We start from the raw sequence: 24,987 nt of genomic DNA on the forward strand, positions 1-24,987 counted from the left end.
TTTTATTTTATTTTATTTTATTTTATTTTATTTATTCATCAGGGAGAGAGAGAGAGAGAGGCAGAGACACAAGCAGAGGGAGAATCAGGCCCCATGCTGGGAGCCCGACATGGGACTCCATCCCAGATCTCCAGGATCACACCCTGGGCTGAAGGTGGCGCTAAACCGCTGAGCTGCTCAAGGGTGAATATTTGGTAAACAGTGATCTAATCTACCATCTGAGTTTAAAATTGGTATTTTCTTCCAATAATATTCAGAATGTTGTTATCAAAGCAGCACAAGTATTTTACTCAATACCATTTAACAAATATTTATTGAGTGACTTTTATTTGTTGGTGTGTGTTAGGTATTCAAGATATATAGACGGATAAGACAGTCCCTACTCTCAGAAACTCAGAGACTAGGGCACCTGGGTGGCTAAGGTGGTTAACCGTCCAACTCTTGATTTTGGCTCAGGTCATGATCTCAGGGTCATGAGTTCTAGCCTTGCATCAGGCTCTGCGCTGAGTACAGGATCTGCTTAACAGTCTCTCCCTCTGCCCCTCCCACTTGCATGTGCTCTCTCTCTCAAATAAATCTTTAAAACAAAAAGAAGCTCAGAGACCAACCTATAGGCAAATCAAAATTTCATGTGATGAATGCAGCAAAAGCATTTACAACTCTCTAGAGTTAGTGTTATTATTCATTTTATACATAAGAAACTGAGACTAAGAAGGATTAAATGATTTGTGTAATATTACATAACAGACAAAATTGAAATCCCACCCCTTTTTAGGGCCGAGCATTAAAAACCTAGGACTTCCTGTGGTTCTATACATCCTTCCTCAGAAAATGAACACAAAAGTGATTCAATCTAATACTACACTTGAAGCTGAATCCTTATATCCTTAAGGCAGCAAAAAACCAACATCTAAGTGAATTGAACACCATGATAGTGGATGCAGAATGGATCACATATGTTTTCTGCTACTATGTAAATCTGCCCCTTTTACTATTTGACTTAGATTCCCCATCAAACTAACCTTTACAGTATTTAAGCCATTAAGCCGGATTTGTATATCCATCCTGGGCTAATAGAGATCAGAGATGCTTGAGAATACTTGGGTCAGTTTTTAAAATATCTGAGTCACAAGCCATAGTCTTTTAGTGGATTGAATTTTTGTTAATAAAAATTATTTTAATGATAAAGGGAAAAACTAAATGGACCATTGGGGCTTCCATTCCTGAGAAGTAAAAAGAATGATGGGCAGTAATAAAGTATCCTGAGGACTGAAGGGTATGTATAATGATGACTTTCAGCCCTGTTAGCCACTATGAAGCTATTACTATAATGTTCTATATCAATATTTAATAGTGTGTAGTAACAGTTTCAATATGAAATAGCTTTTCATATTTGTTCAGAAGAATATCCATGAGCTAATGTTTGCAGAACATTCACCACAATCCTGTTAAAGCATATTATAGATACCATATTATTGTTCCCATGTTAAAAAAAAAAAAAAGAGAGAGAAACCAGAACTTCACTAGGGTAAAGTAAAAAGTCTTTGGAAGAGTCCACTGTAGCATGAGTTTAGTGACTACTAGCTTGGATAGTAGACTTTTGGCTCTTGAAACAAAACTTTTGGGGAGTGTTAAGGACACAAAAATAAATCCAACCACTAAGGCTTAAGTTTATATGGCCTGTCAGAAACTAATGAGCACACTTAATGCTTGGGCAAGAACCAGGATAATTATGAGTATTAGAAAGGATAAGGAAGTTTGGTGAATCAGAAGACTTTTTCTTTGCCATCATTTACACTGGAGGATGTTTGTGTTCTTTTCTTGCAGTGACTTTCATGTTGGTTATTTAGGGTCTGGATTTTGGTTCACTTCAGTTATAGTTAATGTAATACTAGATGCCAACACTTTATTACTTCAATTTTCCCTCTTCTTTCCCAATTCCCAAGCTTGTCAGTACTAAAGGGATCCCTTCCATGGTGCTTAGTACTGAGAGTTTCTTATACAAACAGAAGCACAATCAAAGCTGCACACATTATTCCCCTTCTTGATGGCTGAGTATTAGAGCTGAGTTGGGCCTGTTCTTCAGGGAGTTCCCAACTATTAAATTTGGTAGAAAATATATGCATGGTATGATTTCAGTCTTTTTGTACTGGTTGAGGCCTGATTTGTGACCCTGATCTATTGACACCTGATCTATTCTGGAAAATGTTCTATGTATACTTGAAAAGAATGTGTATTCTGCTACTTTAGGATGAAATGTTCTGAATATATCTGTTAAGCCCATCTGGTCCAGCATGTCATTCAAAGCCATAGTTTCCTTGTTGATCTTCTGCTTGGATGATCTGTCCATTGCTCTGAGTGAGGTGTTAAGGTCCTCTACTATTATTGTATTATTATTAATGAGCTTCTGTAAGTTTGTCATTAATTGATTTATATATTTGGCTGTTTCCAAGTTCGGGGCATAAATATTTACAATTGTTAGATCTACTTATTGGATAGACCCCTTTATTATGATATAGTGTCCTTCTTCATCTCTTATTACACTCTTTGGTTTGAAATCTAGTTTGTTGAATATGAGTATGGTTACTCCAGCTTTCTTTTGATGTCCATTAGCATGATGGATGGTTCTCCATTCCCTCACTTTCCATCTGTCTTTGGGTTTAAAATGAGTCTCTTGTAAGCAGCATATTGATGGGTCTTTTTTTTTTTTTATCCTTTCTGATACCCTTTGTCTTTTTATTGGAGCATTTAATCCATTTATATTCAGACAATTTTTGATAGATACAAAATTAGTGCCATTGTATTACTTGTAAAGTTGCTGTTCCTATAGAGTGTCTCCATTCCTTTCACTTTCTTTTTTTTTTTTTTAAATTTTTATTTATTTATGATAGTCACACACAGAGAGAGAGAGAGGCAGAGACAAAGGCAGAGGGAGAAGCAGGCTCCATGCACCGGAGCCTGATGTGGGACTCGATCCCGGGTCTCCAGGATCGCGCCCTGGGCCAAAGGCAGGCGCCAAACCGCTGCGCCACCCAGGGATCCCTAAATTTTTTTTTTTTAATTTTTATTTATTTATGATAGTCACACACAGAGAGAGAGAGAGGCAGAGACAAAGGCAGAGGGAGAAGCAGCATTCCTTTCACTTTCAATGGACCTCTGATAGAATCTGGAAAATAATGACAAGAAAAAAAATATACATCACTCTTAACTTTAGATCTAGATACTCAAATACATTTTTATTTATAGTGGACAAATATCCTTGGAGAGTTTTAGGAACTGTTCTCACCTGTGTATATATGAAATAGAAACAAAGTTGCTTGTATCTCCTGGGGAGAATATTTTTTTACATAAAAGGGAGGTGAAGTGATAGTATGAGATTTTAGAATGATTTTTCCATGAACGTATGTGAGCAGGTCACTCGTATAAAGAACTAAACCCATTAAGAATCAATATAGTTTCTTTCTGTTATTTTCTCTTTTTGTCTTATTTTTAAAAAGATAAGTGGATAGAAAACCCATTGGCCCCCTTTATTTGGATCAGAAGGTAAACATTCTCTCATCTTGGGATAAATTATTGGGAAAAGGGTAGATTAAAGAGTTAGAACAATTTGAGATGGGAACACTTTAGCCTATTTTTATGCCAGTAATGGATATTCATGTCAGTGCTTGAGATTTTCCTCTGCCCATTTGTAAGGGCTGGAATTTATCAAGTCAAGCATTTCCATGACACCAATTTGATATGTCTCCATCTGATTTTCACATAGTTGCTTCTAGCTGGAAGGTAATTTTTCTGGCTCTTTATGTATTTTTTTTAAAAAGGGTTAAAATGGCAATAGTTTCCAAGATCATTTCTACCTTTTTTTTAAGTGTCTTTGTTTGGTAAAACTGCATTGCTTCAATAGTCAGTTGCCTAATTAAATGATTATATCCTTAATTATCCCCATGATTTGCAGGATTATGGTTTTAAAAATTAAGTCTTATAGACAACTCATGTAACTTACTCTAACATCTTTTAGAAATTAGATTCTTTCTTTAAAAAAAAAAAAATCCTGCCATTTTTCTCTCCCATAGAGATTGAATTACTTGTGTACCCTTTTTGTTTTAAGGCAGACTATTTGATTTCTTTCAGGCCATTGATTCAATCATTATATTCTCTATTATAAGTATGACTCAGCTAAATTTATTATGACTTTTTAAAAGAAATCTCTTTTATTTTGAGAATTAGTTTGGTATCCTAGTGCCTTTCTTTCCTGTGAAGAAGCTTTGTTGCTGTTATGTTGGTTCCAAATTTATTTGGGCATCTCTAGATATAATTTAATCACTTTATCGTGGTTGGACTTCTCTTGTTTTTGGAGCAACACCTATTCTCTGCTTTTTCTCTCTGTACTTTTATCTACTCATGATTCAGATGGTATTGCTTGTCTATTTTTAGTAGAAGTTCAGCCATTTTCAGGTGTGAGTCACATTTCTTTTGTCCTGTAATAGGGAAAGCAGAAATGATTATTTAATGGAGAAGTGTATACAAATGAAAACTAGGGGTTGAGATGGATGAGCTGTCTTTCAGAGTACCTTCAGATGCCAGTACCAGAGCCAGAAAGTAACTTCTTTTCTCTGATTTCAGATCCTAGATTTGTTTATTGACTCTGTTGTCTCTCTTTACTGACCAGTCTCTGAGCCAGAACAATGATTAAGAATAAAAAAGAAGCAAGTTTAGATCTTCCAGGTCAGATTTGGCCCTAGAAACTCTATGTCCTTACCTAAGTTGTTGAAAGTTCATTGGCACTCTGTAGGAAATGCATTAGAATTTTTCATCATTAATCCATTAATTAATATATTAATATGCATTACTGTTTACTATGCCAGGTACTGTGGATATGCAGGGATAAATACAAGTAACAGCTTCCATTTATTGAGCAAAATCTTTTCTAAGAACTTTTCATATCCTCTTTCTAATCCTCACAACCATCTTTCAAGAGAGCAATTGTTATCCCCACTTTATAGATGTGTAAACTGATTCTCAGAGAGATGAAGTGAAAGTTACATAATTAGTAAATGGCTGAATTGAGATTTTAACTCAGATCTGCCTGAGTCCATACTCATTCTCCTCTTATATCACATATCTTGCTCATTAACTCCTCCTTCCATGAATAGAACGTTGTCTCTACCTTTAAAAGATTTACAAGCACATATAAGGCCATATATTGGATGGTTCCATTTATATAAAATGTGCATAAGAGGGAAATATACAGAGACAAAGAGGAAAATTAAGGTTTGCTTAGGGCTGGGGTAAAGGGGGGTACAGACTGACCACTGATGGTACAAGATTTCTTTTTGCAGTAATGAAAATGTTCTAAAACTCTTTGTGGTGATAGTTGCACAACTCTGTGACTATATTAAAAGTCATTCAATTGCATATGTCAAATGGGTGAATTGTATTATATGTGAATTAATCTCAATAACGTTATTACTTTTTATAAGATTAACAATATGGTGAAGAAGACAGACATATAAACAGCTAACATGATACTGGGCAATGTGAAATAGATATGAACAATGCACTCTGGAAACCCAGGGGAAGGTGCAGTTGATAAGTCCAAGAGGGCTGGAAGATGGCATTTATAAAGTACAGGCATTGGAGCTGAATCTGAGAGCAGAATTAGAATGTCATAGACAGTGTAGAGTAGAGGTTGAGAAGATAGCATGCGCAAAGTCACAGGCAGGTGCAAGGACTCCCATTTTTTCTGGGAAAATGGCAAATTGTGGCAAGTCATCCAATCGGAAGTTGGTGAATTGTGAGTGGGGAATATGGAAAGAAAAGAGGTTAGAAAGGAGTCTGTTTGGAAGGTCTTGAATGCCATGTTAAGGAGTTAGGCTTTATGCTGTACATAATATTTTTCATGGTAGGAAAGAGTATATACATATATTTTAATTTTGGGGCACCTGGGTGGCTCCATTGGTTGACTGTCAAAGTCTTGATTTTGGCTCAGGTCATGATCTCAGGGTGATGAGATAGAGTCCTGCATAAGGCTCTGTGCTGGGTTTGGAGCCTACTTAAGATTCTCTCTTTCCTTCTCCTTTTGCTCTTCTCTCCTGCTCATGGGCATACGCTCTCACTCTCAAATAAATAAATAAATAAATAAATAAATAAATAAATAAATAAAAAATTTCAGCTTATTGAGGTATAATTGACAACATTTCATGTATTTATAGTGTAGAAAGTAATAATGTTTTGACATACGTGTACTATGTGAAATGATTACCGCACATCCATCACTTCACATAGTGGCCATTTTTTGTTTGTGTGTAGTAAAAATGCTTAAAGTCTATTCTCTTAGCAAATTTCAAGTGCATAAGGCAGTATTATTAACTATAGGCACTGTGCTGTACTTAGATACCCAAACTTATTCATCTCATATCTGAAGGCTTGTACCCTTTGACCAGCATCTCCTCATCTCCTCTACCTCCAAAACCCTGGTAACACCATTCTAGAGAGAGTATATTTTAAACCTGGATCTGAGTTGACATTTTTCTAAATCAGAGTTCTACTTTCAGCAAATCAGTACTATACATTAAACTAAATGCAGCAAATTTGAATTTTCCTAATTTTGTTTTAATATGTACAATATATAAGTATAAATTTCTTTTGGTTTCATAATTGTATAGTATTTAAAGTGTAAGGAATTTATGTCTAGTTGTATGCTTTTATTAGATAAAATAATATGGATTTTTAAAAATTTCCATGGAAAGGAATTCCTAACTTAAATAAGTGAGAAATATTAGTCTAGGAGATAGAATATTAATCAATGCCTCTTCCAAACTTGACCTGGGGAGCCCCACTCTGTATAAGGGACACTTCTCTTGGTGTCCTGTTCTGTAGTGCTGAGAAACTGTGCTTAAATCTCAACACCACAGCTACATTAAAGTTTTTACAGAGTAACAAAATAAGAATATTATAGTTTGTTATATAAACTTAAGAGGAGGAAAATCTGACCTATTAAGAAATGAAAGTTTAGATAGTTGAACCATTTGGAGTAGTACTAGGCATGATCTTAATGTAGGATGGGCCCTTTGATACAGATTTTATTTGATGACTTCAAACTTTCTTCAGATGTAATATTGCTCTAATCACTGCTATGGGTAACATAGGGAATTAATGGCCAAATATCCAGCAACTTCTCCTCCTTGTCTATTCACTTGATTTAACATTTTGACAGACTCATTTGACAAAAACAGATTGGCTGATCATTTAAGCCTTCTACAAGAAGAAAAAAAGGAAGAAAGGAAGGAAGGAAGAAAGAAGAGGAAGGGTAGGAGGGAGGGGAAGGAAAGAATGGAAGGAAAAAGAAGAGCTTCATGGTATTTTAACTAACAGGAATTGGGAAGTAGTAATCCTTTTTCCTTTCTTTGCTTCGGGGAGACAATTGTCATGACCTTGAATACAAGCTCAGGATTTATTTTCTGGTCAAAAGGATATAGGAACTTTGGAAGTAAAAAACAACAAAAAAACCCCACAAATTTTTACCCTATGTCCTTCTATATTTCAATTCTGCAAGTTGTTGTGTATGATGCCTTTCAAAATAATGCAAAAAGCAATGTTAGTGTATTTTGTCAAAAGAGACCTTGTTAAAATTTGAAAATTTCTAGATAACTTTTCTAGATAACTATATTTTTATGTCTTTCAAACTTAAAAATTAAAGCTAAAGAATTAAAATTTTTATGTTTCCTGTTGTCAACATTTATATAAGAAGGTCATCACAAATTCAGTAAAGAATTAGATAAAAGGAATAGGAAGGAGAGTTATTTTATAATTAGTTCAGTTTTTAACAAAAAAAAATTGAGTTTGTTATCCAGATTCATTTCACTTGTTCCTCTTTTATTTTTATTGGTATATCTGACTCCCTGTTTGTCACATTTTAGCTCCCTCATTTTTTATCTTTCTCCTTTTTATTTCTCTTCTCTATTTATTACTTCCTCTCTCTCTCGCTTTTGCCTCCTCCTCACTCCCTTTTCTCCTTTTCCCTCCTTAATAGACCGTACTTGGGACTAAAGGGGAATTTTTAAAGGTAACTTAGAACAAATTTTGTATATGACTATGATTTAATATTATTTATTGTTCAATTAAAATGTGACGAATTAAACTTTTCATATTTTTCTTTCTGAGAAAGCAAAGCAATTAAGATACTTTTATGTGTAACCATTTATGAGGATGATAGACTCGAGTAGAAGGGGTGATGAATCAGATATGTGCAAGAATAATACCAGCATGCATTCACTGTAATTTTCTTTAGCTAAGAGAATTCTGTGAAGCTATTAGTACCTGTACCAAGGTCTTTAGTTTGCCTTCTTTTTCCTCCCTACTATGGTCCTGATATGCAGTGCTCATCTGTAGTTAGATTACATGAATTTAGTATGAGTTTTGCTTACATTTATAAACTGGTTCATTTTCTCTAATTCTAAAATCAGTGCATATCTTGGCCTAACTGCTCCTGCATTGGTGAAATAATCAGAAATTGGCAGCGATGTGTAGGCACTGCTTTCTGATACTTCAGCAACACTGCTGAGAAGGCAAAGCAGATATTCCTCAATCTCTTATAATAACCTTCCTTTCCTTTCAGGACTAATAGATTGACCTCTCCCTCACCGCTCAATCATTTGAGCCCTCAAATTGCCTCACCAGCACATCCTTATTAAAACTCTTGCCCTTACAGGAAGTGAAATTATTATTTCTACTTATTGAGACTGAAGAACAGGAAGTGAAATAATTCTGGTGGTCACTGAGCAAATCAACCTGGGAGCCAGGAATGATCCTCGGTAGTGCTATAGGACACCCTACCATTTAGTATCTAAAGGAGGCAATAGGACCATGTATCATTATTATCCTTCCAGTGGATTCTCGGAATGAAATTTTCTAATACGCCCTGCTAATCCCATATTTACAACTACAAGTACTAGTCTTATCTAAGACTTTTCCAGGGACATTTCTGCTAAGAGATGGAGTCAGATTTGTTATAAAAATATGAGAGGGGAGCCTCGGTGGCTCCCTCGGTTTAGTGTCTGCCTTTGGCTCAGGTCATGATCCTGGAGTCCTCTGTGAGGATACTGATTTTTCTGGCTTAACCAGAATATCCCCACACCACATAAGTAAATTGGGTCGTTTTTTGAGGCTTCAAATCTAGTAGAATTTACCCTTTTAGGAAGAGAATGTCAGCTCTGGGGATGCTACTAGTTGGACTTTCTGGTCCTACCTGTAGTGACTTCCTTCAAAAAGCCTCAGCTTCATTTGTTTTGGTTTCTTTCTCCTTTCCTTCCATTAAGTGACTCTCTCTCCCGTGTTCTCATTCTAAAGTCTTTTTTTTTTAAATTATTTTTTTCTTAAAGATTTTATTTATTCATTCATTCATTCATTTATTTATTTATTTATTTATTTATTTATTTGAGAGAGAGAGAGAGAGAGGCAGAGACACAAGCAGAGGGAGAAGCAGGCTCCATGCAAGGAGCCTGATGTGGGACTCCTTCCTGGGTCTGCAGGATCACACCCTGGGCTGAAGGCAGCGCTAAACTGCTGAGCCACCCGGGCTGCCCCTTCATTCTAAATTCTAAGAAAGGAACTCAGTTTGGACCTTCACCCATCTTTGTTTCGACTTGCTTAGTTAATGGAGAAGAGTTAATGCGGTACAAATAGAGCAGTAGGCGTTGAGCGTGAAAGACCAATCACAAAGAAAGAACTCCAGGATTGGAGTTTTCAATAATACAATAATTAGAGAAAGAGCATTGGTGATTTATGAAAGAGTCTATCTAAATTTGAAAGAGTCATAATAATTGAGTGCCTAGGAGAACTGGAATTTGAACAAGGTAAGAGCTGCATGCCTAAATATGGTCTGCAGTTGTAGAGAAAAAAACAGCCTAACACTACTTAAGTAAGTAGTGAATGGTGAAGATTCCACTTCTAGCAGTATGGCTGAGAATTTTCCAGAATTCATGGAGGCTACAAATCCTCAGATTTAGGAAACATAGTGGGTCCCATGCCAAAAAACACAGTAGACAACGTTATAGTGAGGCCACAGAACACCAAAGATAGAGATTTTTAAAAGCAACTAGGGGCAAAAAAAATAAAATATGTAAATCAGTTATAAAACGTAACTCTTAAAAAGCTGTATGTGTTTAGAATTTTAACTATGAATTCAATTTCTTTAAAAGATATACAAGTAATCTAGGCTAGCTAATTCTTAGGTGAGCTTTGGTCATTTGTGTGTTTGAAGGAATTTTTTCATTTCATCCAGGTTAAGAATTTCTTGACATAAGCTTGTTCCTAATTTTTCTTTTTCTTTCTTTTTAAGGCTTTATTTATTTATTCATGAGAGAGAGAGAGAAAGAGGCAGAGACATAGGCAGAGGGAGAAGCAGGCTCCATGCAGGAAGCCCGATGTGAGGCTCAATCCTGGGACTCCAGGATCACATCCTGAGCCGAAGGCAGATGCTAAACCGCTGAGCCACCCAAGTGTCCCCTAATTTTTCTTTTAATGACTGTAGGATCTTTAGCAAGGTTCTTTCATTCCTGATACTGGTAACTTATGTATTTTCTTTACCTGATCAGTCTATCCAGAGTTTATTAAGTTTATTAATATTTTTAAAATATATTTTTTGGTTTTCACTGATTTTTCTCTATTGCTTTTCTGTTTTCTATTTTATTGATTTCTGTTTGTATCCATTTTAATTCCCTTTTTATCCTTATTTTGGGGTTAATTTGCTCTTCCTTTCTAGCTTCTTGAGGTGTATACTTTAGTCATGCATTTTCAGCCCTTCTACTTTCCTAATATAAGCATATTATGCTACAAGTACTTAATATGAATATATGATGCTCCTAAGCACTCTTTAGCTGGATCCAACAGATTTTTATTATTTTTATTTTTATTTTTTAAATTTTTTTAAATTTTTATTTATTTATGATAGTCACAGAGAGAGAAAGAGAGAGAGGCAGAGACATAGGCAGAGGGAGAAGCAGGCTCCATGCACCAGGAGCCCGATGTGGGATTCGATCCCGGGTCTCCAGGATCACGCCCTGGGCCAAAGGCAGGTGCCAAACCGCTGTGCCACCCAGGGATCCCCCCAACAGATTTTTAAATACTGTATTTTCATTTTCATTCAGCTTAATTTATAATTTCACTTATGATTTCTTCTCTGACCTATGGGTCATTTAAAAGTGTGTTGTTAGCTTCCAAATATTTGGAGATTTTCTGAATATATTTTGTTATTGATTTTTAATTTAATTCAGCTGGAGTTAGAAAACACACATTATACTATTTAAATTTATTAAGACTTGCTTATTGGTCCAGAATGTGTTCTAATCTGGTGTTGTGAGTTGACTTGTGTCCCCAAAAAAGATAGTTTGAGTCCTAACCTGGTCCTCGTGAATGTGACTTTATTTGGAAACAGGGTCTTTGTGGATCTAGTGAGGTCATACTGCATTAGGGTGCCTATCTCTCAGTGACTGTGAGAGAATAAATTTCTGTTGTTTTAAGTGACCTAGTTTTGTGGTATGTATGTATATATATATATATTTTTTTTTTGGTAGCCCTAGGAAACTAATACATCTCGTAAATAATCCATGTACATTTGTAAAATAAATATATATTCAGCTGATTTTGGATCAAGTCTTTTATAAATATTAATTGGATCAGGTATGTTGACAGTGCTGTTTCAAGTATTGTACATATTTAATGATTTTCTGTCTGCCTCTGTCAATTATTGAGAGATCAGTATTGAAATCTCTGGCTCCCACAGTGGAATTGTGCTTCTTTTTCCAGTATTACCAGTTTTTGCTTCATGTGTTTTGAAGTTCTGTTAAGAGGTATGAACACATTTGAATTATTAGCCCTCTTGATGAATTCCTTCTCTGTCATTATAAAATGACCCTCTTTATCCCTGCTTATATTTTTTCTTTTGAAATCTACATTGTATGATATTAATACAACTACTCCAGTTTCTTTTAATTAGTGTTAACATGAACTGTCTTTTTAATCCTTTCACTTTTAACCTATCGGCTTTTTCATATTTAAAGTGAGTTTCTTATAGAGAGCGTTTAGGTTTTTTTTTGATATCTGATCTGACAATGTCTGCTTTCTATTTGATGTGGCTAGACCAATTACATTTGATATAATTAGTGCTATTGTTTAATTTAAATCTATGTTTTTTTCTATTTACTTTTTATTTAAGATCATACTAAATTGCAAATTTTAGAAAGTTGACAAATACCACAAACATCAGGAAATCCAGAAATAAGTAATATGTTTTTAATTAAATGACTGCCTAAATATATTTGGGTCGCATATCCTTTTACCATTTGATTCTTCCTAGAATAATAACTTTTGTAATATTTTCTATAAAAATAATAGAAAGATAATTTTGTCTTCTAGTGTGGTTAATTAAAATTGTTTTTATTATTGATAGTGTTTAAGCATAGTTTATTTTAGTTTTATAACTCATTATAGGAATGATCACATGCATTTTTAATATTATCAAATTTTTGAAAACCTCAGTAAAGTTTCTTTCATGTATAATTTGTAAAATTTGGAGGAATTTTCCATAGACTAGCCTCTGGCTCCAAACATTGTATATCTTATTTCATTTAGCATAGTGACTTCTGGGTCTATCTATGTTGTTGCAAATGGTAGGAATTCCTTCTTTTTTTAAGGCTGAATAATATTCCACTGTATGTATATACCACACTTTTTAAATTCATTAGTCTGTTAATGAACATTTGAGTTATTTCTATATCTTGGCTGTCATAAATATTGCTGCAATGAACATGGGAATGCAGATGTGTCTTTAAGGTCTTGATTTTAATTATTTTGAGTACATACCCAGGAGTGGGATTGCTGGCTTATATGGCAGCTCTATTTTTTAATTTTTGAGAAATCTCCATACTTTTTTTTTCATAGTTTTATCTTTTATGACTTCGTTTTACAAATCATTTGCCAAATTGTCCTTCTGCCATTCTTTAAATATGCCCACTTTCCAACCTCTGGGCTATGGCACAAGCTGTGGACATCACAAGATGTTCTCTGAAACATCTTCTATAGATCTGCTTCTTATCCTTCTACTCATCCATTAGCAATCAGTTCAGTGTCATCGTCACCCAGTTTCATTCAGATGTCCTTCTTTTGTCCTCTTATAGTATCCATATCATACATTAACTTTCTAACGAGATCACAAGCTTCTAGAGTTATTCCTATAAGCCTTAATACTATTTTCTACTATAGTTATCGATTATTTTTGCATTCAAACAAAATAAAAGAATTATGAGGTAATATTTATTGAGAGGATAGGTGAGTTGAGCTGCAGAAGAGAATGGCCTGGAGGAGTACAGTGAGCAACTGACGGATGATGTGTCGTGATACCTAAATCCCAGGCCGTTCAAGGTGAAAGGTTTTGGTGTTCATCTGGTGGAGATTGCAAGGAAGTAGATTTCCTCTTGATGTAAGAAAGATGAACAGATTTGTCTGAAGAAAGAGTAGGTTACTGGGTCAGGAGGAAGTAAATGAATCACTTCTGGGTCTATTTAGAGAAATGTTGTACTGTCTGTCTTTGATAGAGTAATTTTTCTCTTAGGGGAAGAAATTCAGCTTCTTCTTCTGGAGGGTTGGGTAAGATGGCCTGTGAGGTCTCTTCTAACTTGTGAATTCCACCATTATTTTCTAAACAAATGCACATACAAAACAGCTTCTCTTGAAACAACAAGATACCACTACACATCTATTAGACTGGCCAAAATTCTGAGCACTGGCAACACCAAATTCTGGCAAGGATTTGGAGCAACAGAAATTCTCATATATTGCTGATTGGAATGCAAAACAGTACAACTACTTTGCAAGACAGTTTGATGGCTTCTTATATAATGTACATAGTTTTACCATATATTTCAGCATAGTGCTTCTTGATATTCACTGAAATGAGATGCAAATTTATGTGCATACAAATTCCTGCACATGGGTATTAATAGTAGCTTTATTCATTATTTTTTAAAAGGTTTTATTTATTTATTCATGAGAAACAGAGAGAGAGAGAGAGGTAGAGACTTAGGCAGAGGGAGAAGCAGGCTCCCTGTGGAGAGCCCAATACAGGACTTGATTCCAGGACCCTGGGATCATAACCTGAGTTGAAGGCAGACTCTCAACCGCCGAGCCACCCGGGCATCCCGCTTTATTCATTATTGTCCAGACTTGAAAGCAACCAAGATTTCTTTTAGTAGGTAAATGGATAAACTGTGGAATACCCATACAACAGAATATTATTGGCACTACAAAGAAAATAAGCTATCAATCCATGAAAAGATACGGAGGAACCTTAGATGCATATTACTAAAAAAAACCCAACCCAAAAAGTCTACAAATTATATAATTCCAGCTATTTGACATTGTTAAAAAGAGAAAATTATGGAAAACATAAAAAGATCAATGGTTGCCAAGGTTAGAAAATGAATAAGCAGAGCACAGTGAAAATACTCTGTGTGATATTATAGTGATGGATACATATCATTATACATTTGTCCAAATCTACAGAATTTGCAATACCAAGAGTGAACCCTAAGGTAAACTATCGACTTTGGGGGATTATGATGTGTCAGTGTAGGTTCATCCTTGTTACAAAATGTACTACTCTACTGAGTGAAGTTGATAATAGAGTAGGTTATGTATATGTGAATTCAGGAGACATATGGGAAATCTCCGTGGCTTCCTCTCAATTTCATTATAAACCTAAAACTATCCTTAAAAAATTCTTAATAAATAATAGCTTCTCTACACTTAACATTCTAAACACAGATTTACCAATATAGCAACTCACTATTCAGAGGGTTCCAATATAGCCAGAGGAACACGGGCCCTTTTCAGAATTCAGATTTGAACTTACTTATTGGAGAAGTGTTTTCTAGAGCCTCCTTTCCTGATCTCTGTTGTTCTTTTTTTTTTTTTTTTTTTCTCATCACCACCGTTTTCCTGATGGCCAACATTCAAGAAGATAATAGTAAAGGGATGATGTCATATGTATCCTAAGACACTTGTTTTACTCTTCCTTTTTTTTTTTTGTTTGTTTTTTTTTGTTGTTGTTTTACTCTTCCTTATGTTATGTTCCCTTCTATGGTTGAATTATATATCTAATTAGATTGTGAATTATGTCTTCACTTTTTATCTTCTGCAGTATTTCTTTTTTTTTTTTTTTTTTTTTTGCAGTTTTATACCTTTATTTGACAATCAGCGATTAGTTCTCATCCACATTAACAGTCTGTAGATTTTTGAAAGTGGTGACAGGTACGTAGGTAACCAGCGTGTAGAGCTTGTTTGGTGAATCTTCATCCTCGTTACGTTTTCTGGACAACCGCACACGGATACGGTATGGAACATTCCTTATTCCTTTGGCCCAGACAGCTTTGTTGAGCCTGGTGTCAATGCGCACATCTGGAGTTCCCATCTCCTTCATGGCAAATTTCCGGATCTCTTTGAGTGCCCGAGGGGCACGCTTCTTGAAACCCACTCCATGGATACGTTTGTGAATGTTGATGGTGTATTCTCTGGTCACTACCTCGTTGATGGCAGAACGGCCCTTCTTCTTCTCGCCACCCTTCTTTGCGGGAGCCATTCTGCAGGGCCCTAGTTGGAAAGGAAGCTTCTGCAGTATTTCTATCTGTCCTTAGTAAGGATTCCATAAATGATTGTTAAGCCGAATTGAATTTAGACAACAGAGTAAAACAGATACAACTAATCCACTCTAAATATTGCAATAATCTACCAGAGGGATTAAAATAGAAAAAAAAAAAAAAAGCTATGAACATGGGGCCTGAATATGCTGTAGCATACATGAAAACATTTCCTGAAATGTGGCAAATTGTCAGTACTGGCAAAGTGAGAAGGTAGGTATATTAATTACAGGGTGAGAAGTGACTAGCACTGCTGAGAATTAGAAGCAACAACATAAACTGAGCTCCCATGTCCTGACTTGGCCTCAAGTGGTGCTCAGTAGAATCTGATAGTCAGGCTCCCCACCTCCCCATGTATAGACACACTGACCTGGGGATCCAGGAAACATTACAAATCCAGGAATCCTGTCTGTTGTTAATATTGATCAGCAATCACATACAGAATGAATTAAGAATACCAGAATTTACAAAGAAAGGATGTTTCTGTCTCTTTTGTAGACATCTAAAAATGAAATTATCTGCCAGTGGGAAGGAAAGAAGCAACCAGACTTTTTAAAAGGAGAGAAAAAACTTTGATTCTTCTTTTTTTTTTTCTTACAAATTTTCTATGGCTAGCAAAAGTATCCTTATCAGTCCCTTGGTGTTGACAGTAAAATATCATGCAGTAGCTGCCTGGTAGTTGTTGATCTGTAAATCATCCACCTTTCCCAGATTTATTACATTTGGAAAGACCCTAAGGGGCAGCATCCTTCTTGAAGCTGAAAATAATTGCTTATCTTTATAAAGGCAGAAAGAGGCCTGAGGGAAAGAATAATGGGAATAGGGACTAGCAGCAGTGGAAAAAGGGGAGAGTGGATGGGGAGGAGGAGAACTTGCATTTTAGGGGCTGGCTGACAGTTTGCAAAGTAACATTTTCTTCAAAAATCCAACTGTGAAAGCATTCATAAGTCTGTACATCCAGTTCTCTTGGCTGATCATTCTGTAGCAGCAGATAGGAGATGATGACAAGGTTATATGAATCCTAGGTGCAGGAAAGTTGTTCCCATGGTGTGCCCCTTGGGACCTTTTGCCTTCTAGCTGAAAGCATCACCTATTTCCAAAAATAATTTTGTGTGTGTGCTTCCAATCTAGACTGAGAAATTTTCCTGATGGGGTGGAAGTTGTAGAATTCATGGTCTGTTAGATTTGCTTTCTTTGTTCAGTGAAACATAAAGTCACTACTCTACCAACAAACTAGAATACCTAGGATATTCTCTCTCTCTTTCATATATACACTCACTCCCATCTCTTACATGCATGCATTTGTACACATACATCCACCCTAATACTTTAGAATCAGGTCTCTCTCTGTATATGGTTATAGTTATTGATAGAGTCTATTTTCTCTCTCTCTCTCTCTCTCTCTCTCTCTCTCTCTCTCATATTTCCTAGATTAATGGCTAACTTTCCATTTACATTTGGCCTTTTCAGGGCCACCCTAATAGGGCGAAGACTTATATCTACCAGGCCTAGTGGAAATACCAAAAGGTTGTTCCAAACAATTTTTTGAGCAAAGATTAATTGCTTAAATCAGTGAAACAAGTGGCAGTTTTGCACAATGGCTAATTTGAAGGAGCCAAGAGGCACCTGGAAATGCAGAGTTTGGTGTGCTTAATAAAAACAAAAACAATCTCCATAGTTTATAATTACAGCTTGTGTTAAAGGTTTCTTCCTAATGTGGAGATATTGCCAAGGCAATAGCCTGGCAGTCTTCTACATGGCTGCTTTTCACATTAATCCACATAGGCTCCATGGATATTAATCTTTATAACACACCTATGCAGTCCAGAAGTACAAAATGCATTTTTTAATCTGTTTTTCAGGTTAGGGAAAGAGCATTATAAGACAAGGTTTTCTGGTCTCCTTTCTCTTTTCCAGAACATGCTGTCAGAACCAGGCCATGAATTTTGAAATGACCCTAGCACCTAAGCTCAGGTCTATGGGGAAAGAGAACAAGAGATGTTAAGGATATGCAACAAACCAGATCAGGGACACAGCTAATGGTCAGAGCTGGAAGTTTGCTGCTGAGACAAGTTAAAAGCCAGGAGGAAGAAACCCAAACGGAACCACAGCCAAAAGTCACAGTTAGCAAAGCTTAGGGCTAAAGCACAAGAAGAAGCCAAAAGAATAATCAATATTGAGCAAGAATGTCCATTATCAGCATTCAGAAGCTACTCTCATGACCACTATTGGTGTGATTGCCTTACCCCTAACTTGGGGCAGCCCCTTTGAAAAACATTTACTAGGTGTGGGTTTTGGGGTTATGATGAATCTTGAAATCAAGGTGAGTCTGTTTAAATTTTCACCATTCTTTCACTATGAGGAGACAGAATAAAGACAAACTCTTTCTACCCAGGATGTCTCTGGAATCACAAAGCTCATCAAAGTAGTATCACCAAAGCAGAGCCTGGTCTAGGGTCTGTGAGTGAGATGCTTGGGGTGTCAGCCTTAAGGAGGCATTCACTCTTAGGGTCATACAAACTCAGGTCACTGAGGCTCAGAGAGGGGAATGGCCTCTCCTACACAAGGCCTAGAAGTATTAGATCTCACACCTGAAGACAATGGACCACGAGTCCAATCTGAATCAATCTGTGGAGCTCATGCTGTTTCTTGAAACAAAATACATGATTAATATTTAGCTACCCCCTGGTATTTAATAGTATAGGGTAGATGAAAACAAACTCCTAAATTAATGCAACAGAAAAATGTTAGTTAACACCATATTGAACACCTTTTTTCTCTTATCCTCTTGCTGGCCAGAAAGTTCTAAATACCTTCCCAGGAATATGTGCTTCAAAAAGAATGGAGAGGAAATTACTGAGAGGCCCCAACAAATGCTTGTTGGATGCATAGATGATAAATTGGATCTGATGACAGGGAGAATGAGATTCAAATGAACTCCATGAAAATACTCAGTACCATTTATTTTAGTTCCATCTGGTAGCTAAAATAGCGAGTTTGTTTTATTTTATACACTTTTAAAAAAATTTTATACACTATATTTTTCTACACCTTTTCACAGAAGGTGTAAGAGGTATCTGTATTAAGGGCCCACAAGCTTTTCCTCTGAAACATTATTTAAATCACTTTAGTTGACTCTGATCCCAACCAGGTAAGAGGTGAGGGAAAGAACAAGAGAAACAAGTAGTGTGAAACTATATCCAACCATTTAAAAAAGGACTTCTTGGTTAATTTTACTTTGGGTTATGAATAGCTCCCCCAAATCCATATTCTAAATCTAAATAGGGGTTTCTTCAATTTTCCATTCAAGAAATGATTTTTTTTTTCTTTTTTTCCACTGGGATCCACAGATTGGGTTGTCTCCCCTGCTTCTGAGGTAGGATTTAGAGTTGCTGACAATGTGTTTCAGTAATTCACAAGAAATGGGGGCCATTTTGTGTTCCGTCTTTTCTCAATTGGCTCATAGATACAGACAGATTAAAAACATGGTTTTTGTCAGTGAAATAAATCTAGAGGAATCAGAGACACCTGGGAGAAGTAACACTGAAGGAGTTACTATTAAACTTTATCCCAGCAATGCACAAGTGGGAAACCAGAAACATACCAGGATCTATGGCAAACCCTTGAATTTCACTTGCCTGGTGACTGTGCTGAAGTTAACCCTCCAAAATGTGGAGTTGATTTATTTTGGCAGCTGAATATACTGGCTTTCAGGTTTCAAGGAAGGGAAAGCTATGGTAAAATGAAATTCTAAATTCACACATTCCCAATTTATAACCTATGGCATTTGTTTGCTAATTATATTGGTAAAACGTATAACTAGCAACTATTGTATATTGTTTCCATAACTCTCTTCAAAAGAAGGTGTCTTATTTTTGAGTAGCCTCAGACAACAGGGCAGAAAAGAAAAGGCCATGTGGCCATAACGTCTTCTCTTGTGTCAGGGAGAAAGAGCCTCCTGGGGACATGCTATTGCTTCATGTTTCTTTAATATTAAATGTAACAAGTTCTGTGTCAGGTTTAAATCCCCAGTCTGGCCTTATCCCAGAGGAGGCCCAGAGCCTGTCAGGGTTTACAGTGTCCTGACTTTGTTGATTGATTCTGCTCATTGAAATTCAGCAGCAGAGGAAGAAGGTGCCTTCTCCCTGCAGCCAGCTCCTCTCCCTGAGCAAACAAAACTGTGGCTCAGAGGCAATGTGAACCAAGATTTCCATGGCCAATTTCAATATTCAGTTCCTCTCTAAAACCAGTAACTAGACCCACACCAGAAGGCAGAGACACACCCGTCCAGAAAAAGAATGTATTTATTTAGGTTCATGCAGAAACCAAAGAATAAAGAACAGAGATGGGAAAATCCTATCCTGGACTTTACAGCTGAGCTGAGAGCTATTTCATGGAGCCTGGCTGACCACTTCAGCTTTCTTCCATACATATATAAAGCCTTTTAGAGTTTGGCATGCCTTGAGTTTTCAGTTTGATTTTGGCATTTGCTGTTTGCAAGATTTTTCTTCCTTCCATGTCCCACATACCTCATGCCATTATTAAAAGTGTGTTTGGATAGACTGGTCCTAGCAATTGAGTAAACATTTATGGCTCTGCAGAGTATTATTTTCAATTGGGTCTCATAAACTTCAGTATCTGGAAATCAGCTGACCTCTGATATATCCTTATATATCTATATATGTCACTGTACCTAGATATATAGCTAGTTCTACACACAAACTATTAAGCATATTTATATGTGTTTTTCTTTACATAACTATATGTAAAATCTAACCTCTCAATTCCACTTGGCTTGGGCAACAGGCTGGCATTGAGTTTTTCATCTAATTAGCAAATCCACATAATAAATGAATTTAAGGAATATAATTTTTCCTTTTGTTTTCTTTAAAATATGATTTGAGATTGGAGTAAAACAGTATATATCAATGGAGGTCCTTTTTTTTTTCCTCTTTTTTTTCTTCTTTCTTTTTTTCCTCAAATATCTGTTATTCTGAAGCTGGCATACAAAAAAAGAATGACCTTGAAATATTGGGTTATTATTTCTCTAGGCCTTTATATTGTCTTTGAGTTACAAAAAAAAAAAAAAAAGAAAGAAAAAAGAAAAAAAACCCCAAAACTCCCAATTTAACAGTGAAATTGCTCCATCAAATAACACTCTATAGATTATCTTTGGGTATTTTGATAGGCATTATAATAGTTTTATTTTATTTTCAAAAATTTTATTTAGGGCAGCCCGGGTGGCTCAGCGGTTTAGTGCTGCCTCCGGCCCAGGGTGTGATCCTGGATGTCAGGGATCGAGTCCCATGTCAGGCTCCCTGCATGGAGCCTGCTTCTCCCTCTGCCTGTGTCTCTGCCTCTCTCTCTCTCTGCCTGTCATGAATAAATAAATAAAGTCTTTAAAAAATTATTTATGTATTTATTTGAGAGAGAGAGAGAGCACACGCCCAAGCATGAGAGGGAGAGAGAGACTGTGCATGCTTGAGAGCAAGTGAGCACAAGTGGGGGGAGGGGCAGAGGGAGAGGGAGAAGCAGACTCACCACAGATGCAGAACTTGATCTCAGGACCCCAGGCTCATGACCTGAGCTGAAGGCAGATGCTTAACTGACTTAGCCACCCAGGCACCCCCATTATAATCAGTTTTTAACTCATTTGTTCACGATTCAACGCTATTTGTTGAGAAACACATAGTATATGCCAGATGGGTAAGTTATCTGGCCTTATGATGTTTAGTTTTAATTGAGGGAGATGTTGAATAAATGAGAGAACATTCTAAAAGCAAAATAATTTCAGATAATGACATAAGCTTATAATTAATTCTATGATGACCTTTCCAGATACCTCTTTAGGTCTAATGTTCTTAGACATTTCCACTGGAAATGCAATCAGCAGATGGCCCTCACTTCTCAGCCCCCTTTGAGAATTACCTTACCTAAAGAGAGTCATCTTGCTCAAGGTCACATTCCTTTTCTGGGGTAGTCCATATCCAATTACTGGTCAACATAGAGATATAATGAATGACACCCTCATGTTAGCTCAGAACAACTCTAAAGGTCTATACCAGCTTTCTGTAGGGTTATCTGGGGGTTTTGCTAATCCATCATGGCCTATCTTCTTCCTCTGCCCAATCCTGTTTCCTTCTCTTCTATAGATAAGGACCCAAGAGAACTCCCTAATAAACTTCTGCTTACTAATCTCTGCCTCAGTCTGCTTCTTGAGAGCCCTGACCTGCAATAGTTAGTACCATCACAGGATCAAGAAAACAGACACTAAATTAGAATTTGGCACAAGGAACCCAAAGTGTTCAGAGACCAAGAGTCAAGAAAGGGGTGCCTTTTGGTATCAGGAAATTGGATGACAGTTATATAATTAAGATAGGGAAGAATATATTTGGCACCCAAGTGATTTATTTAGGTGCCTCTCAGTACTCCTTTGCCCAATTTTGATATCAGAAGCCATAGTCAGAGCAAAACATAGTGCCTAGACCCCCCAGGGATAAGGGGCTTGTCATGCCACCAGGTAAGACATCTAGACTTACAGAGATGCTAGATGAGGTTGGGGGGAAAACTAAGTATGGATAGTAAGTAAGACGGTGAGTTTCACATGTGATCCTAAGATTGACTGCAGTGGCTGGGGCTGTATTTCATTCCACTAAACCTCTCTAAGTTTTACCTGAGAAAAAACATCCTAACAAAGCTGCTTTCAGATTGCATATGGAACAGTGGATTTAAAGCGAGACTGGTGAACTCTGTGAGGTGCTAACCAGATCTTCATTTAGTACAAAAAAACATGCTTCTGAAGCTCTTTGGAATGTTACAAAAAGATAGCGTTAGCTGTCAGCTTTCTTTGAGAACTGTCTCAACTGAAGAAAGCCCTTATGTCTCCTTGGGGCAGCTGGCAGCCAGTAACTGGTTGATGTGGGGATATAAAAATGTGTCCCCTCTTGCTGAAACTTGATCTATCTCTAAAGGGCCGTTGCAGCTTCAGAGCTCCCTGTGGGGTTGGCTGAGGCCTTTGTTGAGACTGAACTTGTAGTAGCCCAACTTCTCCCTTTGTCCAAGCTTCTTATTTTCCTTTCTTTCATCAGATGTTGATCAAGAGAATCTCTAATAAGCTTCCTACAAGCAAAACCACTGCCCTGGTTCCTAGGGAACCCAACCTGCAACAGTGCTATGAAAAAAATAAAACTGTGGTGAAATAAATTTCAGTACCAGGAGGGGCTGCTCTAGTTAAGATGGTCAGGTAAGGCTCTTCTGAGCTGTTGATGTTTGAACTGATGTGTGAATGTGAGAAAGGGCATAGAAAGAATTGAGGGAGTAGCATTCCAGATGGGGACACATGAAGACTGTGAGGTGAGAATGAGTTTGGCATGTTTCAGAAAAAGAAGGAAGGCCAGTGTTAACTCAAGCATGGTTAGTAAGGAAAAGGCTAGTAGAAAGAGCGGCTGGATCATGGAATTTGAATTTTATTCTGAATTCAATGAGAAAATATGAGAGGTAATTAAAAACATCACTCTGACTTCTGTGTAGTGAATGACTGGTAGGCGTTAAAGAGTAAAATAAGAAAGAAAAGTGAGGGATCCCTGGGTGGCGCAGCGGTTTGGCGCCTGCCTTTGGCCCAGGGCGCGTTCCTGGAGACCCGGGATCGAATCCCACGTCGGGCTCCCGGTGCATGGAGCCTGCTTCTCCCTCTGCCTGTGTCTCTGCCTCTCTCTCTCTCTCTCTCTCTCTCTGTATGACTATCATAAATAAATAAAAACAAATTAAAAAAAAAAAAAAGAAAGAAAAGTGAATTATGAGACCATATAGTTACTCAGGAAAAAGATGGGGTGTTTTGGAGGAGGTGGTGATGGTGAAGTATGGTTGACTTTTAGTATATATTTTGCAGGGGAATCCAAAAGAAGTTGTGATAAATTATATGTAGGACAATGAAATGAGAATAACGATGATCCTTAGGACTGTTCTGAACAATGGGGGCAGTGTCACTACTAGGAAAGACCAGTTAGAGGAATACTTTTGGAAGAAGGAATTTATAGTAACCTAAGGTTGTATATGGGTTTGATATGGTTTCAAATCCACTTGTTTATGATAAAAATAAAATTGTTTTTTAAAGAGATTTTATTTCTTTATTTATTCCTGAGAAACACACACACCGAGAGAGAGACAGAGACACAGTCTGAGGGAGAAGCAGGCTCCATGCAGGGAGCCTGATGTGGGACTTGATCCCGGGTCTCCAGGATCACGCCCTGGGCTGAAGGCAGCTGCTAACCACTGAGCAACCCAGGGATCCCATAAAAATAAAGTTGTTAAGAGTAAAGTTGTTTTTGCTGTGATAGTGAAGTCCACTGTGGCAGAGTGTTGTCATCTCCATCTGTTGCTGGTGATAAACACTCAGCAGCTGAATAAAAACATGAAGAAGCAACTATGGCAAGGGGACATTTAGACTATAAATACTGAGGGTTTGTGAGGACTATCCAAGAGGTGTTCATTAGCTTCTGCCAGTAAAGGTGACTCTTCTCTGCAGTGGTGAGGACATGGATTGGCCCTCACAGACCTCTCTGGGCAACACCAACACCATGGCCCACGTTCCCTAGCAACATGTTTTAGAAACAAGGGATTCTTGTGCCAACAGCTGGACATCAGCTCTCCTCTAAATGATATAACTTAACTGAACTTGGGCTTTATTCCTTTCATCTCCCCTTGCCTGGAAAAATAGTATGGTTAATCTATCATTGGCTTGAAGCGTATTATTTCTTTATTAGCTTATTAAGAGATACTATCCTGTATGCTTGGCTTGTGGAACTCCCGCAACTGAACTGTGTTAAATAAATTGCTGGTGAAAAAAAAATTGCTGGTGAAACATGCAGGGACATAAATTTGCCCCTGAAACAAAACACATGGATACAGAGTTCCTGGATAAAGGGAACAGATTCAAAGGTTATATTGTAACTAAGTAGGGAATTAAACTCTGTCAACACTTTCAGTCCCTGTATGCCTCAGTTTCTTTATTTTCCATTCTTTTCTAGGCACCTATGAGTTTTGGCAGACCTCAATCTGAATTATCTGTAAACTGGTTTATATTTATCAGATATCCTGCATTTTCAACAACCTCCCAGGTGACACTAATGCTGTGGACATTTTGAACAGCGAGGTTCCAGTGAAAATAACATTGTTGTGTCAGACAGACCCAGCTTTGAATGATTTCCCAGCGAATTATTAGTTGTATAACACTGGGCAAGTAGAAATCTTTTCAGAGCTTTAGTTTCTTGTAAAACCAGGAATAATTTACCTGCCTCAT

The 24,987-nt window shown here is 37.0% G+C and overlaps 2 protein-coding genes across 4 annotated transcripts in view; one reads left to right on the forward strand and one right to left on the reverse strand.

Annotated features, from left to right (window-relative positions):
• LACC1 (laccase domain containing 1) overlaps positions 1-24,987 on the forward strand; it is a 181,856-nt gene that overhangs the window by 27,563 nt on the left and 129,306 nt on the right. For 2 of the 3 annotated variants that reach the window (XR_013355949.1, XR_013355947.1), the window contains 2 exons: positions 17,607-18,012; positions 22,778-22,932. The exons of the other annotated variant lie outside the window; for it this stretch is intronic. The gene's annotated coding sequence lies outside the window, so the exon portion shown is untranslated. The remainder of the gene's footprint in view (positions 1-17,606; positions 18,013-22,777; positions 22,933-24,987) is intronic. 3 annotated transcript variants of the gene reach the window in all.
• Positions 15,202-15,655, reverse strand: LOC144287569 (large ribosomal subunit protein eL31). The gene has a single exon (XM_077854802.1). It carries the CDS (start codon positions 15,629-15,631, stop codon positions 15,254-15,256), a length of 378 nt encoding a protein of 125 aa, XP_077710928.1. The 5' UTR covers positions 15,632-15,655; the 3' UTR covers positions 15,202-15,253.

This window comes from Canis aureus, chromosome 17 (genome assembly GCF_053574225.1).
Source record: "Canis aureus isolate CA01 chromosome 17, VMU_Caureus_v.1.0, whole genome shotgun sequence".
NCBI lineage: Eukaryota > Metazoa > Chordata > Mammalia > Carnivora > Canidae > Canis > Canis aureus.

Coding starts and splice junctions, on each gene's coding strand:
- LOC144287569 (XM_077854802.1), bottom strand. CDS start 15,631: ATGGCTCCCGCAAAGAAGGGTGGCGAGAAGAAGAAGGGCCGTTCTGCC.